This window comes from Syngnathus floridae, chromosome 1 (assembly GCF_059516105.1).
Source record: "Syngnathus floridae isolate MCC-2025c chromosome 1, RoL_Sflo_1.0, whole genome shotgun sequence".
NCBI classification, from domain to species: Eukaryota; Metazoa; Chordata; class Actinopteri; order Syngnathiformes; family Syngnathidae; genus Syngnathus; species Syngnathus floridae.
Genome location: NC_142413.1, coordinates 12,573,853 through 12,589,892, shown reverse-complemented (window position 1 = coordinate 12,589,892; position 16,040 = coordinate 12,573,853). Strand labels below are relative to the sequence as shown.

Genomic DNA, 16,040 nt, shown 5'->3' with positions numbered 1-16,040 from the left:
GGTTCTATAGTGTAGTAGTTAGCGCGCTGGGCTCTCACCCCAGCGACCTGGGTTCAAATCCCAGTGAGAACTATAACATTTTATCAAAGAAATATTTGCAACACAGTTGCTCGTGTGCTGCCCCATATAACCATTATAACTATTTGCTTGTGAGCTGCTCGTGTGCTGCCCCATATAACCATTATAACTATTTGCTTGTGAGCTGATCCATAAAACCCTACATATTCCACATTGCTTAAGTGAGGCTTCCATAGTGTAGTGGACAGTGCTCTGGACTCTCACCCCAGTGACCCGGGTTCAAATCCCAATGAGACCTGAAGTCTTTTATCAAAGAAATATTTGCAACACAGTTCCTCGTGTGCTACCCCATTATAACTATTTGCTGCCCCATATAACTATACACCTTCCTAAAGCTTAGGGCTGGGGTTAGAGCTAGAGCTAGGGTTAGGGGTAGACCTAGGGTTAGGGTTAAACCTAGGGTTAGGGTTAGAGCTAAGGTTAGAGTTAGAGTTAGGGTTAGAGCGAGGGTTAGGATTAGCGCTAGGGTTAGAGTTAGGGTTAGGGTTAGAGCTAGGGTTAGGGTTAGGGTTAGAGCGAGGTTAGGGTTAGAGCTAGGGTTAGGGTTAGACCTAGGGTTAGGGTCAGAGCTAAGGTTAGGGTTAAAGCTAGGGTTAGGGTTAGAGTTAGGGTTAGGGTTAGAGCTAGGGTTAGGGTTAGAGTTAGAGCTAGCGTTAGGATTAGAGCTAGGGTTAGGGTTAGAGCTAGGGTTAGGGGTAGTGCTAGGGTTAGCCTTAGGGTCAGGGTTAGGGTTAGGGCTAGGGTTAGGGTTAGAACTAGGGTTGGGGTTAGTGCTAGGGTTAGTGTTAGGTTTAGAGCTAGGGTTAGCGTTAGAGCTAAGGTTAGGGTTAGAGCTAGGGTTAGTGTTAGGGTTAGAGCGAGGGTTAGGGTTAGAAATGGGATTAGGGTTAGAGCTAAGGTTAGGGTTGGGTTAGAGCTAAGGTTAGGGTTAGGATAAGAGCTAGGGTTAGGGTTAGAGCTAGGGTTAGGGTTAGAGTTAGAGCTAGGGTTAGGGTTAGAGCTAGGGTTAGAGTTAGAGCTAGGGTTAGGGTTAGAGCTAGGGTTAGGGTTAGAGTTAGAGCTAGGAGTAGGATTAGAGCTAGGGTTAGGGTTACAGCTAGGGTTAGGTTTAGAGCTAGGGTTAGGGTTAGGGTTAGAGCTAGGGTTAGAGTTAGGGCTAGGGTTAGGGTTAGAGCTAGGGTTAGGATTAGGTTTAGAGCTAGGGTTAGGGTTAGAGCTAGGGTTAGGGTTGGAGTTAGAGCTAGGGTTAGGGTTAGAGCTAGGGTTAGGGTTAGAGTTAGAGCCAGGGTTAGGATTAGAGCTAGGGTTAGGGTTAGAGCTAGGGTTAGGTTTAGAGCTAGGGTTAGGGTTAGTGCTAGGGTTAGGGTTAGAGGTAGGGTTAGAGTTAGAGCTAGGGTTAGGGCTAGGGTTAGGGTTAGAGTTAGAGCTAGGGTTAGGATTAGAGCTAGGGTTAGGGTTAGAGCTAGGGTTAGTGTTAGGGTTAGAGCCAGGGTTAGGGTTAGAGATCGGGTTAGGGTTAGAGCTAGGGTTAGGTTTAGAGCTAGGGTTAGGGTTCGGGTTAGAGCTAGGATTAGTGTTAATGTTAGAGCTAGGGTTAGAGCTAGGGTTAAGGTTAGGTTTAGGCTTAGATTTAGAGCCATAAAACCATATATATTCCATACAATCTGAGGAAGGGTTCAATAGTGTAGTGGTAAATGCTCTGGACTCTCACTCCAGTGACCCGGGTTCAAATCCCAGTGAGACCTAAATTATTTTTTCATAGATAAATGTCCAACACAGTTGCTCGTGTGATGCCCCATGTATATTTGTTTGTGAGCTGCCCCATAAATCCATATGTATTCCATGCAATGTGAGCAAGGGTTCCATAGTGTAGTGGTTAGTGCTCTGGGCTGTAATCCCAGCGACCCAGGATCAAATCCCAGGGAGACCTGAAATATTTTATCATAGAAAAATTGCAACACAGTTGCTTGTGTGCTGCCCCATATAACCATTGTAAATATGTGCTTGTGAGCTGCTCCATAAAACCATATATATTCCATGCATTGTAAGCGAGGGTTCCATAGTGTACTGGTTAGTGCTCTGGACTCTCACTCCAGCGACCCGGGTTCAAATCCCATTGGGACCTAAAACATTTTATCATAGGGGAAAAGCTAAATGAAAGTGAAAAGTGCCACACCCGCCCTCACCCCCACGTCCTAATTCACTGTTGGATCTGTGACGTCACTTGGACACTCCATTAGGTACACCGCCATTTTCAAGTGTACCAATAACAGGCCACTTTATTAGGGAAATATCATGGTCAAAGGTCACAGGTGTCAAGCTCTAGTCCTTGGGGCCGCATTAACGAAGGAATCTTGGAAAACATGTTGGAATGGAGGACTATAGCTTGACACCTGTGACCTTTGACCATGATATTTCCCTAATAAAGTGTGTACCTAATGGAGAGTCCATGTGATTCCCTCGTTAAGTGCACCTGCGTGAAAAGTTTTAGCTCCTGCAGAACGTGAAAATGACCAAAAACTTTTCACGCAGGTGCACTTAACGAGGGACTCTTGGAAAACATGTTGGAACGCGGCCCGAGGACTAAAGCTTGACACCTGTGACCTTTGACCATGATATTTCCCTAATAAAGTGGCCTGTTATTAGGTACACTTGAAAATGGCGGTGTACCTAATGGAGTGTCCGTGTGATTCCCTCGTTAAGTGCACCTGCGTGAAAAGTTTTAGCTCCTGCAGAACGTGAAAGGAGCTAAAACTTTTCACGCAGGTGCACTTAACGAGGGAATCTTGGAAAACATGTTGGAATGCGGCCCTGAGGACTAGAGCTTGACGCCTGTGACTTTGGACCATGGTATTTCCCAAATAAAGTGGCCTTTTATTAGGTACACTTGAAAATGGCAGTGTACCTAATGGAGTGTCCAAGTGACGTCACAGATCAAACAGCCAAATCAAGAGGTGGGGATGAGAGCGGGTGTGGCACTTTTCACTTTCACTTAAGCTTTTTCCCTACGATAAAATATTTGAGGTCTCAATGGGATTTGAACCCCGGTCACTGGGGTGAGAGTCCAGAATACTAACCACTACACTATGGAACCCTCGCTACAGTTACATGGAATATATATGGTTTTATGGAGCAGCTCACCAGCAAGTACTTATAATAGTTACATGGGGCAGCACACAAGCAACTGTTTTGCAAATTTGTCTATGATAAAATAACTTTGATCTCACTGGGATTTGAACCCAGGTCAACAGGGTGAGAGTACAGAGGACTAACCACTACACTATGGAAACCTCGCTTAGACTGCATGGAATATATATGTCGGCATAACGGTTTTTTTTTTCCAACCTTTTATTCAAACACATTCGGTATAATAACACCATCAACTACTAGCCAACAAATACAAAATTAAAATATCAATGTCGGCATAACGTGTGTCGGCTGGCAATAGCATAGCAGCAATGCTGTCTGTCACTCACTCACTCGTGAAGACCAATCAGCAGCGCCAGCGAGCGTTAGACGGAGTCAGTGACGTAAATTCCCGTTCACGAACGAGTCGTGAATTTATTATTATTATTATTACTATTTTGATAAACATTTATGTTAAAATTTGTCTAGTTTTTTATTCCTTGTGTTTATACTCGCCTATTAAAACATAAAAATTAGACATTTGGTTAACAGCTTTATATGACAATATGTATATGTGTTTTACGTTGTTATATGAGTTGGTGCCCCCCCAAAATAACAAATGTCGGCATAACGGGGTTTTTTCAACCTTTTATTAAAATACAAACACATTTGGTATAATAACACCATCAACTACAAGCCAACAAATACAAAATTAAAACATCAACGTCGGCATGACGTGTGTGTTGGAGGGGGGGGGGGGATTCATTGAACGATTCGTTTGAACGAATCTTTTGAGTGAACCGATTCTAAAGATTTAGTTCACCTAAAGTAACTGGAATGCACATCACTACTGCTTGAAGAAAGTGTCTTCTAAAACCTGGCAGTTGGTTATTTTGAATTCTTTTTTGCTTTACTTTAATTTATGTTAATTTCAAGTCCACATTTTGTGGAGCTCTGTGGCCGTTACTGATCCAGTCATGTGTCCAGCTGGTCCGTCAAGAGTCACTCTCATCTCATTATAAGATCTTTGAAAAGTCTGTCTTCTGATATTTCCTGGGCCAGTCTTCACATTTCAACATGTGTGTCTTGTTCAGTGGTGGACAGCCTTCCGTACCTTGGCCCTGTCTCTGAGCACTAAACGCTTGGTATCTCTGGGCACTCCAGATATAGTGAATTTCCGGAATATGGTAGCACTGAGGGATAATGGGTTCCTGGATAGCTTCACATTTCAGTCTTATTAACTCTTTGGCAGTTAATTTTCCTTAACACGTTTCTTGCAACATTGTTGACTATTTGCAATGAAACATTTGATGGTTCTATGGTCACACCCCAATATCTTAGCAATTTCAAGAGTACTGCATCCCTCTGAAAAATCTTTTACAGACTTTTCTGAGTCACTTAAATGTTTTTTTCGCCCCATTTTGCCAGAGGAAAACCAGTTGCCTAATAATTACTCACACTGATATCAGATATTGATCTGCTGAGGCCTCACCATCCCTCACATCACAAATACACATCACTTGATATGCTTGTATTGAGTAAGCAGTCAAGCTTATACAGCATGGAGTTGGAAAATATGCATAAAATAGGGTCAAAATACGCACTTGGTATGTAATTTACAGCTCTCTTTTCTTCTCAAAGTGCAAACATCATGAGGATTAGTGGTTTCAGTTACTGGTCCTTCAAAAAAAGTCATTAACACCAAGTCCTCCACTTGGCACATTCACCTGCTTAAAATCCCTCGCTCTGGTATATCTGGCTTGCTCAGTCGCCTCCAGAATTCCTTTGTTGTGAAGTAATACATGATGGGATCCAGACTGCAGTTTAGGCTAGCCAAGCAAAGTGTGACTGGGTGACATATCAGGATCAGGTCCTTCAGGGTGCAACTGCTCAATGAGTTGGCCTTTGCCAAGAAGTCCAAGGGCATAGTGATGTGATAAGGGGCAAAGCACACTAAGAAGACAATGGTGCAGCTTAGCACCATCCTCAAGGCTCTCCGCTTCTCACCCTGGTCAGGAATGGTCCCAGTAGTCCTCATCCGAAGGCTCCCTGCAGTCAGGCAGGTGCAGGCAAGGACCACCGTGAAAGGGATGATAAAACCGAGAAGTTCGCCTATGATCAAGATAACCCAGGCTGCTGAGGTGCTGACCGTATGCATGGGCAGCTCTGAGAAACAAACCATGCCCGGGGTCACAAGGTCATCATCAAGGTTTCTCAGCAGAGGGAAGGTCAGACAGCCCAGGCAAACCAAGAGCCACCCCAGGATGCATACGACCAGGTCCACCTTTCGCCTGGAGGTGTTGTACCTTAGCGGCCGCATAATGAGTTCGCAGCGGCGCACGCTTACACACACCAGAAAGTAGATGGAAGCGTACATGTTGACGTACTTCAGATAGAAACAGATCATACAGAGCGCATGACCAAATGGCCAGTTGTTGTTTAGGTAGTAGTAGATCCTCAGAGGCAGGGAAAGAACCTGACAAAAGAGGTAGCAGACATAAGAATAATCATGTCTCATATGCAGGAGGTACAAAATGGGTAGACGATTTATGGGTAAAGCTCAAAAAGGTGTTATGTGCTCTGTTATGCATGACAAATCCTGGTGCGCATAAGCATTTTTAAAGATTTCCACAGGTAATTATAGGAAATTTTAAGATCGCAGGGCACACAGAGACAAACAATCATTCGCATTCACACCTAATGGCAATTTGGAGTGCTCAATTGGCCTCCCAAGCATGTTTCTGGGATGTGGGAGGAAACCGGAGTGCCTGGAGAAAACCCACGCGGGCACGGGGAGAACATGCAAACTCCACACAGGGAGGGCCGGAGGTGGAATCGAACCCGTACCCTCCTAACTGTGAGGCAGACGTGGGCTCAAACATAGAGAAACAATTAAAAGGACTTTACCTGCATCAGGTCAGCCACAGCCAGATTCATCATGAACACCACCGCCTTTTTAGTTTCTCGGATGTAGAGCCTGAACACCCATAATGCCAGGATGTTCCCGAGCAACCCCGGGACAAGGATGACACTATACACCACTGCATAAAGATGGTGCTGATACATCCGCAACTCCCCTGAGTTTTGGCAACTGCCATTCATTATTATTATTTCTTTTTTATACCAGACACGTTTGTACTGTGGATCAGTTCTGAGCTTGTATCAGGTATGAGGCCATTGTCCACTGATGGGGGTGTCCATGGCTGCCATGGTCAGGATGAGCTCATACTTGTAGCCATCAGGTCTTCAGAAGTACCCCAGACAAAAAACAAAAAGACATTTCTTATTTTAACAAAATGTCAGCGTTCCAAATGCAACGCAGGGCAGTCTCGATAGGTAAGAGAAAAGTGAATCAGCTTCACATGGGTTTAACTATGATCGCGTCATATCTACCTCCCACATTGTTGAAGCAAAATGTACATCAGCATTTGTATTTGTCTCTTCAAGTACTTACCGCACATATAATAGCTTTAAAGCTTGCTGTATGCGTCAGTCCGTCAGCCTCTAATAGTCGTGTTGCACCGAAGACAGCCTGTTGATGAGAAAGCGAAACTTACTTGTTCACAGAAAACACAGGCAGGCGCATTTACACCTGTGCCAGTCTATGTGCAAAACATATCAGATAACAGAAGCTGCGGTGGTTATTTACAACGTGTACAAAGCCACAGGGGCGTTGATGCCGCACAAGTTGCATGTTCACACGCATGCCTGTGACAAATGTCTCAGTCAAAAGCATTAGTGAAACAAGTAGAGTAGGCAAACATATTCAGATGTGTGGTTGACCGACTAGCCTGTCATGAGCAAGACTTTGCATCAAAAACCTGCACATAAGGTAAGTATTGGGGCTTGTCAGGAAGGCCCTCGGACTGGGGTCACAAAAAGTTACATCTGTAATCTCAAACTACAAGATATACCTGCTCAGAGGCACTTGAGTTGATTGTTGGTACTTTTAATTATTGTAACTTGGTAAAGACTCCAAGGACACATGAACATGTTGCATTTCCTATTGGAATATTTTTGTTCATACGCATGTTCAATAAACAAACAAATGGCTATATTTAGAGAGTCCGATTTTTTTTATTATGGCGCTGCCGTGAGCGGCTGGCTCCCTGCTGCGATGTCTCTTTTCTCCCTTTTTGTCCTTCTTTCCTCCTTTCTCTTTGTCTGTGATGTGATGTTGGCCTACAGCAATGTTGGGGACGTTCTCATTCTAACTGGAGTATTTTTCAGCAACCCAAATGTCACAGCACCTGCCCAAGTTATTTGAATATGGGGAAATTCCCACAGTGATGCTCTTCGGAAAATAGAACGAGGTTTCCAGCAAAACAGACCACATTTAAGTAGAAGACATGGAAATGTTCTATTTTTTTCTTATTAATAGTAACTTTACATTTTTTCCTGTGATTTCAATTGGTTATTTTTTGGTAACTCGGTTAATATGCCCAATTGTCACTATTTACAGCGCTTTACTTTGCATACAAAGGAGGAAAAGCTGACTTACATATTCTCCATTAAGAGATTAACTTTTTCCCACGGGCCCCTCGCCTGCTGCTTTTGCTTTAGGTTCGATGCTGTAGGTCTTCTGATCAACATTCTGCAGTTACATAAATTCTGTACCTCAAAGATTTTGAATACCAGGTTAAAACAAATAAACACCTGCCAAAATCTTTATAAATGTGAAGCCAAAAGCTATTTAACCAAGTGGATACCAAGATCTTGATATTCGAACTACATGCATACAATACTGAGTCCAACCTGGCAAATAGTCAATCATTTTTCTGTCGGGAGAATAAATGTACAGGGCATCCATTTGTCCTAACGTGTCAGTCTGTCTAACTGTCTTCGCACACACGCGAACAGACACACGCGAACACGCACACACACACGCACACACACACACAAACACACACATGCACTGCCACTCCACATAACTCACATTCCTCACATTGGAATAACAAAGCATTCTCTATGACGGATTGCGCCACATGCCTAGCATCCTTGCAGCTGTCACACTTATTCTTCAGTAGTCGGCTTCATATTAAACCAATTATAATAACTCACCTCTGTCTTGAAGCCATGTTACATCACAAAGAGAGGAAATTATCAGTCGTCCCCTCCTTTCTTCATGCTGTAATTCACTTTCGATGTTTGAGTTTATTTTGGTATTTTGTTCCAAAACTTGTTTTTGTTCAAGTATCACGATTTCCTGTTGCTACAGTCTAACAATGTTCTCTGTATGTGTCTCTGCCTTAGTCTGTTCCGCCAGAGGCTTTTGGCCCACACAGAGCTTCCTGTGAGTGAGGGGGATGTGTTTTACAAAAATGTATAACACATTGTCTGTTCAAGGGCACATCTTTCAAATTGCTGTATATTTTCAATTGTACAACCTGGGGAAATGGAAATTGAAGGTGAGCTGACATTTTCTGGTCAATTGCACAATTGTTCTTTTACATGTTTTTTTTTTTTTTTAATAGAAACCATCTAACTATGAAGTGCTGAAATTTAAGTTGCAGAGGAGGCCATTTCTGGTGAAGTCAGAAATGCATGCACAATTTGTCCCACCTTGTATCAGATTGTGAGTACTGAAGGGCTGTATGATAAAAAAAAAAAAAAGAAGTGGTTTATGGTTTTGAACAGCTGCTGCCAACTGTCACCAACTTGACAGGAAGTAAGATTTTGATCAATCGGACAATACAATGCAGTAGATATACTGCCTGCACACAGCATTATGGCCACCTGGAAAATGAAATGAAATTCATGTTAAGAGCAGCATCAAAAGATGAACGTTTACTAAGAGCGATATTATTGAACATCATTATGCTTGCAGTGTGCAGTGATCCCAGCAACCGTGCAAGAACAGTTTCAAATATTTTAACCACCATAAGTGACTTTTTTTCTTTCAAATAATATAAAAGTAGTCTGTACAGTGTCAAAATATCTATGGCCCCCACAAAAAATCCATTAACTTTATAGAGGCTGCTCATTTAGATACCACTGAACTGCACTAACAGATTGAGCATAATTGAAACCTTAACTTTTCAAAACTACGGTAAACTATTAAACCGGTAAGGGGCCAATGCCTAACACACACACACACACACACACACACAAACACACACACACACACATACACACACACACACAAATAATAATGTGCCAGATTAATGACACCACCAGAGAGTTTCAGTAGGCATATCATAATGTGACTTACGAAGGCAGCTTTATTTGTATAGCACCTTTCATACACAGAAGCAATTCCAATAAACAAGGGAAAGGAAACAAATAGCATGTAAAAAAAAGAATTCAAGTCAGAATAAAATACAAGATAAAACATCATTGATTAAAAGCAAAGCATCAACACCATCCTTCTAGAGGGTGCACTATCGTTTTGCCATGTAATATAAATAACTACTCAGTAGTTGTGATTCAATCATCACAAACAAAACACCTTCCCAAGAGGCTCATGGTATACCATACGATAACAAGCCTGAATAAAACACAACTACAATCTTATGTGGGCAAATAGATATGCACACTAGCAATTTATTGCATCCAATTATTAGAAGCTGCATCACAATTGAAGCAAAAACATTATTTTCACAGATCTACTTAGATCTACTCGGCGGTGCGCTGCAGTTGCGCGATTGGACAAATATGCGCAAATGAAAAAACGCTTAAAAAACGCGTTTTTTTTGTCTTGAAACGGATTAAAGAAAATTCCAATATTTGTAATGGGAAAAATAGATTCGGAATTCGAGCGATTCGCTTCTCGAACCGCCTTCTGGAACGGATTGTTGTCAAAAACCCACGTTTGACTGTATTTTTGCTATTCTTGTTAAAATCACACTTACATGTGAACCGGAAATGACAATAATAACACATAATGAAAGCCACATTGAGCAAATTGGCTTTCAGAAGTGTGTGTCAAACTGGTAGCCCTTTGCCTTAATCAGTACCCAGGAAGTTTAAGATAGGTTGGTGACCCCTGCTGTATGTGCTATACATTTCCATTCAGGTAATGACTGCTAAACGGATAAAACATCTCAAACATTTGCTTGTAATGTGTAATCATGTCTTGTAATTCTTCGGCTGGGAGAACATTTTCTGGATATAAGGTCGGAGAATGTTTGGGTCAGTTCCACTTGATGGTGATTTTTGTCAATTCAACAGAATCGATATCTTGTCTATATGCATATAGAATAAAGTACTGTATATTTGCTAACCCTCAAAAGATGTTTTAGTTTTACTCTCATTTGGAAGAGCTACTCTCAGAGCTCAACAATCTGTTTACCACGGGATTTTGAGAGTTGACCGAAGTGGAAGTGAAAAAGGAGGTATGCTTACTGAGGTGCAACCTGAATTCAGCTGTTAGGAAGTAGTAGAGCAGCGGGTTAAGGCAGCAGCTCAGGTTGGCGAGGCATAGGGACACAGGGTGGAACTGGAGCACGGCCACCCTGGTGGCACACGCAGACACTAAGTCCTGCTGCACCATCAGATAAAGCAAAAAGTTGATGTGATATGGGGCAAAGCACAGCAAGAAGACAAAGGAGCAAATCAGCACCATTCGCAGGGCGCGCCGCTTCTCCCCATTGGCCTGCGGCTTCTCATGGTTCCTATCAGCGCAGGTGAACACGGAGAGTCGACTCCGCATCGAGGGACCAGGAGTCGAGTTGCTCGAAACGTCGTTCTTTTTCTGATAGAGAGAGCGGCTAATGAGGATGGAGCTATAGCTGATGCAAGACAGAGGAATCATGAAACCAAACACCTCAGCCAACACCATTATGGCGACAGCCAGAGAGAGGGACACATGGCGTATGGGCAAGTCTTTAAAACAGCCGATCTGAGTCACATTCTTGAATCCACCGAGGCCGGGGCTCAAAGATGTCACGTTGAGCCCTGTGTAAGTTTTGGACTGCTGACTGAAGGTGACATTCACAAATGAGGTCTTGTTTACTGAGAGAGTTGAGCTGCTGCTATCGGCGCGCATGAGGATGAATGGGGAGCAGGCCACAGCGACAAGCACCCACACCAATATACTGATCACAAGGTCATAGCGGCTCCTCCACCTTCGAGTCGAGAAGGGGTCAAGCAGGAAGACACGCCGCTGTACACTGATGCACACCTGAGAAAAAAGAGACACAGAGAGACTACTAAAAAAAAGGCAGCTTTAAAGGGGAACATAAATTTGACATTGAGTTTTTTAAGGGGACACAGTCTTTTGTCTTCTTTTCACAGCTTGTTATTTAGCTGCTCAGCTTCTTGTCTGTTGTGGGATTCTTTTTGTCCAATCAGATTTCAGCTATTGTAAAGGTTTGTAGTTGTTGTGTTGTGTTGTAGTGATTATGTATTGAAAGATGATTGTTAGTTTTTTTTTCGTTTTTTTTTTTTTTTTTGCGTTACATATTAATACTCTCAAATACGTGAAATGCTCTTCTTTAAAGGGACACATTGATCTCTTTTGTATGTGGATATAAATCAGATATGTATGCGATGCGTGCGGGTGAGAGTGCTTGGAAGGGAGACTATACTGACAAAGTAACCTGTTTCAGCGCAAGGTAGGTATTTCCGCATTACCGTAATTCAGAGAACTTTAACCATTCTTTGAAAAAGCTGATAAAATACACATTATCATTCGGATAAATTTTGAGTTTATGAGCGGAGATTATAAATACCGCATTGTAACGTGACGGTGGTTACCCCTGCCCTCCTGCCTCCAGGTTGGCTTCCATAACAACTTTACACCAGTAGAGCGTGCTAATAGACTGACGCATTCATGGGGAATACAATTCACAGTTGGATGTGAACAGAAAACGTCTGTGTGGATCATAGCCATGCAAGAATATGTCAAGAATATCAAGGCACAGCTTCTGCCTTGACCTGTTTTTGCAGCCAACTTAACCGAGTTATATTATTTTTTCCCAGCCCTGCAGAGTAGTAGGTATCAATCAATTAGCAAATCAGGAAAGCGTGGTATTCATGAGTACAAAATAAAAAGTTTTTGAAAGGCTATCAGCAGTACGTATAATAATTGAGTGACATTGCTCTGGAAATTACTGTAAATCTCAGTTATGTAACAATGCGGGGCGGGTAGACACTGAGTACGTACATCACAGTTGTTACTTACCAAGAATCCGATAGCGGCATACATGTTGAGATATTTAAGGTAAAAGCAGAGCAGGCAAATACTGTGTCCAAAGGGCCACATGTGTGTTAAATAATAATAAATCCTTAGGGGCAGAGAGAGGATGTGAATCAAATCTGCCAAGGCCAGATTTATCATGAAGATGACAGTCTTGTTCTTCTTCCTGTCATGCAAATAACAAACTCAAGAGAAGTGTATTTTCCAATTTGTACTTTGTGTGTGAACGTGTGCTTGTGTGTACCGAATGTGTCTGCAGAGGACCCACAGAGCCGTGGTGTTTAGCAGCAGTCCTGGGATGAAGAGCAAGAGGTAGAAATATGTGTACAGCTTGTCCATGAGCTCTTCCCATTCAGTCATGTTGTGGCCACATGATGCGTGTCCTAGGGACCCGTCCCCTGATTGGGATGTATTCAGCGTCATTTCCACTGTCACATAGATAAATAAAATCTTAAGTTGACAGTTCTTGCCTTAAATCTGAGGTTAAACCCTGTGGAAAATAGGTTACGTTCTCACACACACACATACACACACTGATTGAAATGCACAAGTATATATTCTAATATAGAAATCACTTGTCCAACTTCTCCAATTAGACATATTTTGGGGATGTATTTGAATAACTTCTAAACATTCGTAAACAATACATATGGCTCAATACCTCCAAATTATGTTATAACCACTGCCTGATGTTATCTTGAACTACGTATTTAATGTTTTTGTACTGCCTGAGTTTTTGTACAATTAACAATGAATGATGTGCAGCATTTTGAAGCTGGGAAGAGAAAATAATTAACAGAATATGAGAAAAGGAACTTGGGCATGAAAGATGATAAGGATAGCAAGAACATGAGTGACAAAACATAGTAGTCTGCTAGAACTGGTACAAAATGATAAAAAGAGCTGATGTTGGGGAGAACCAATGGGGAAAGGGTGTGAGTATCATATCTGCAGGGACTGGCGTCATCTGGCGAAAACGAACCAAGGAACGGGGAGAAGAACGAGGTGAAAGGACAACCACATGGGCCACCAAGGACGGGATGAGATGCTAAGGAACAGGGAAGCGACACCAAGGAACGATTATGGAAAACAAACTGGCCCCCACCTTTGCGTGTGACCCAATATAATCACTGTGAAGGACTTTTTTGCTACTTTTCTGCATCCTGATTCTGCTCTTGGGCATTGTCAGACCAAAAGCTCAGCGTTGTGTTGTACCTTTCCGGACCAACAGGGCTATTCAACAAGAATTGTATTCAGACTGAGACACATCGTCTCTTCACTTAATGAGTAAAATATGATGACTATACTAGACGGCAAATTATGGAATTGTTTGGATATAATCTAACCCATGACATTAGTATCATGGCAATTAAATATCATGAAAACCCCAAGTCACACCATCAATCGATCCATTTTCTATGATGTTTTTAACATCAGGACCGCATGTGAGCTGTAGATACCAAGAACACTAATATAAAATGTGATCAATCATACGCTTTAATAACAATCATTAAAGCAGGAAACACCAAGTCAGTGTCACCCTTCCTCCTGTCATAAATCGGAGACACCGCCCTTCCTCTTTACACCCAAGGAGGAAGGTTGCAATTGATGAAAGATGGTGATTTTATTTTAATGTATACTGCTCCACGGTCATATACCCATTTTATACAGTTTCTCAGTCAAGCTTGCTTAAAACTACCTGGCTAATATTGCACTGAAACGACTGTATTGACTTACAAGTAATCACAGTTTTGTCTGTATGTCAACAATTGCACATCAAATATCAATAATATATATATATATATAATAATATATATAATAATACAATGAGTTGCTATTAAAGTCCCACAGTATTATGATAACTAAGCAGTTGTGATCACTATACAGCGGCCAGTAAACATGACCTCAAATGTGCAGTCGTGTAAAATACCTGGAAGAAAGAAATGGGGAAAAAGACAGCAACAACACAGTAACAGTACCTGGTGCATTGTCTTGTCTCTCTATGTGTGTAAAGAAAGCGAATCAAACCAAGGTGTGACCGCCAACGCCAACATGTGCTCCATGCAGTAGTCGTGGCTTCACACGCAAACAGTAGACTAACAGACGGTGGTATAGATTTCAAGGGGCCAATCTTCTTGTAGCTGTAAAAACCTGTCACGTGGCCATACAGTTTGTTTCAATGTTTGCCATTCTGTGGTGAATATTTGCCCTCTTCATGGTGATACAAGAAGGGGAAGTGGTTAGCTCATGCTTTAATGCCACATACAACTGACACAGTACTATATGCATTAGAGCACAGTGGGTGAAAACTGGAGGAGGGGTGGGGAAATCCTGCCTCTTAATAAATATTTGTTAGTTTAGTTGATATTTATTATTAGTTTTCTGCCACTAGGAATAGTGGCAATGAAAGCTGCTATGGATACCAACAAGCCAGTTGTCTCTAGTGATTTTCATGACAAAAAATCATAGAAAGGGAAACAGACAAGATGCAGTTGTCCAAAACACAGTAGCTCTTTGCAATGTCATCATTATCAACTAGAATTCAAAGCAACACCATGCAGCTTGTGTGCACATCCTAAACTATAGTTCCCCAATCATTCATGAGCCATGCCACTTATTTTACATTAAAAAATATCAGTGATACAATACCAAACAACAATAAGAGATGAATAATGATAAGAATGTTGTTTCAATCTACTCACAAATGTCAGTCTGGGCATCATTAGTTGAACACAACGCGTATTTTTGTTTTTGATAAAAGACAACAGGTCCACAGGTTAATTGTACCCTCTAGTGGAGGGATTGTTTGCTTGCTATCACTAGAAATTGCTGGCGTTTAAACAAACATTTTCAAACCAATGAAGTTGAATTGGATAATTTTCCTAAGGATGATTTTCTTTCGGGAGACACTTTGAGGCAGCGTTTTCGGAGTTCGTGTTGTATGACATTGGCTGGATTCAGGCCAGTGACATATTGACCGCTTTCAGACCCCAGTATTTGTTCAAACATGACGTGTTGTAAGAATGTGTATCTCCTAATAAAATGAAAGTCGGCTTGCCAACAGTCACTATGCCAACAGTTGGCTATCAATAAAGCATTCAAAACAACCACTTCTTCTCCCTCTCAAGGAGGTTAACACCTCTGTCTACTGGCAAGCTTGCCACTTAAATTAATTTTGGACAGAGAGGTATAAAATCCTAGTAAAGGTAGTATGATCATTATCATTACCTGTTGCAACCTGTGCTGCTTCAGCAATAGCCCTCAATCTGCAAAATGTGCTGACTCATGTGTTTTGTACCCTATTACTTGTGCTTTTAGGTGATTATTTAGTCAACCCTGTTTAGCCGTACTTTGGAGTGTGTACACATTGCTGTGAGACTTTGAGCAGATCTACAGTCTCAGGCCAGATTAGGACAGAGAGACCTCATTCAGAAGTGAACAATGGACCATTGCTTCGGCCATAATAAGCATTTGGCCTGTGACACAGCACACATGCAGGCCAGAGTCCTCAAATGGATCCAAACCGCCTCTTGAACCTACGACAAGAACACACTGGCTGCATGCTGAAAACACAGTAGGACAAACTGCTATGTGAGTTCAAACATCTTACCATGCTGTTAGAGTCCAGTCCGTACTAGGGTGGAACAAACTAACAAACTAAGAGGCAGGGGACCGGAAAAATAAATGCAGCAATGAG

At 42.0% G+C, this 16,040-nt stretch overlaps 2 protein-coding genes, 1 long non-coding RNA gene and 1 other non-coding gene across 8 annotated transcripts; 2 read left to right on the top strand and 2 right to left on the bottom strand.

The window, feature by feature from the left end:
* trnae-cuc (transfer RNA glutamic acid (anticodon CUC)) lies at positions 1 to 73 on the top strand. The gene has a single exon. It is a non-coding gene; the product is annotated as a tRNA-Glu (tRNA).
* A 4,040-nt stretch (positions 74 to 4,113) lies between these two features.
* Positions 4,114 to 8,477, bottom strand: gpr174 (G protein-coupled receptor 174). 2 transcript variants are annotated; one of them, XM_088374919.1, is made up of 5 exons: positions 8,266 to 8,477; positions 7,706 to 7,798; positions 6,659 to 6,736; positions 6,112 to 6,448; positions 4,114 to 5,680 (listed from the first exon to the last, which is right to left on the bottom strand). In XM_088374919.1, the coding sequence occupies exons 4-5, from the start codon at positions 6,304 to 6,306 to the stop codon at positions 4,928 to 4,930; spliced, it is 948 nt and encodes a 315-aa protein (XP_088231045.1). In that variant the 5' UTR covers positions 6,307 to 6,448; positions 6,659 to 6,736; positions 7,706 to 7,798; positions 8,266 to 8,477; the 3' UTR covers positions 4,114 to 4,927. The 2 variants fall into 2 exon arrangements, with proteins under 2 accessions (XP_088231045.1, XP_088231044.1); XM_088374918.1 differs by lacking the exon at positions 7,706 to 7,798.
* On the top strand, positions 6,951 to 8,810 carry LOC148404150 (uncharacterized). Its single transcript, XR_015858435.1, has 3 exons — positions 6,951 to 7,036; positions 8,458 to 8,612; positions 8,679 to 8,810. It is a non-coding gene; the product is annotated as an uncharacterized LOC148404150 (long non-coding RNA).
* Positions 8,811 to 9,402: 592 nt separating this feature from the next.
* On the bottom strand, positions 9,403 to 16,014 carry p2ry10 (P2Y receptor family member 10). 4 transcript variants are annotated; one of them, XM_088374914.1, is made up of 5 exons: positions 15,046 to 16,014; positions 14,323 to 14,494; positions 12,588 to 12,771; positions 12,329 to 12,509; positions 9,403 to 11,326 (listed from the first exon to the last, which is right to left on the bottom strand). In XM_088374914.1, exons 3-5 carry the CDS (start codon positions 12,764 to 12,766, stop codon positions 10,454 to 10,456), a joined length of 1,233 nt encoding a protein of 410 aa, XP_088231040.1. In that variant the 5' UTR covers positions 12,767 to 12,771; positions 14,323 to 14,494; positions 15,046 to 16,014; the 3' UTR covers positions 9,403 to 10,453. The 4 variants fall into 4 exon arrangements, with proteins under 4 accessions (XP_088231040.1, XP_088231042.1, XP_088231037.1 ...); XM_088374916.1 differs by having other exon boundaries at positions 9,403 to 10,687; positions 10,766 to 11,326; positions 14,323 to 15,886; XM_088374911.1 differs by having other exon boundaries at positions 14,323 to 15,886.
* Between the last annotated feature and the right edge of the window lie 26 nt (positions 16,015 to 16,040).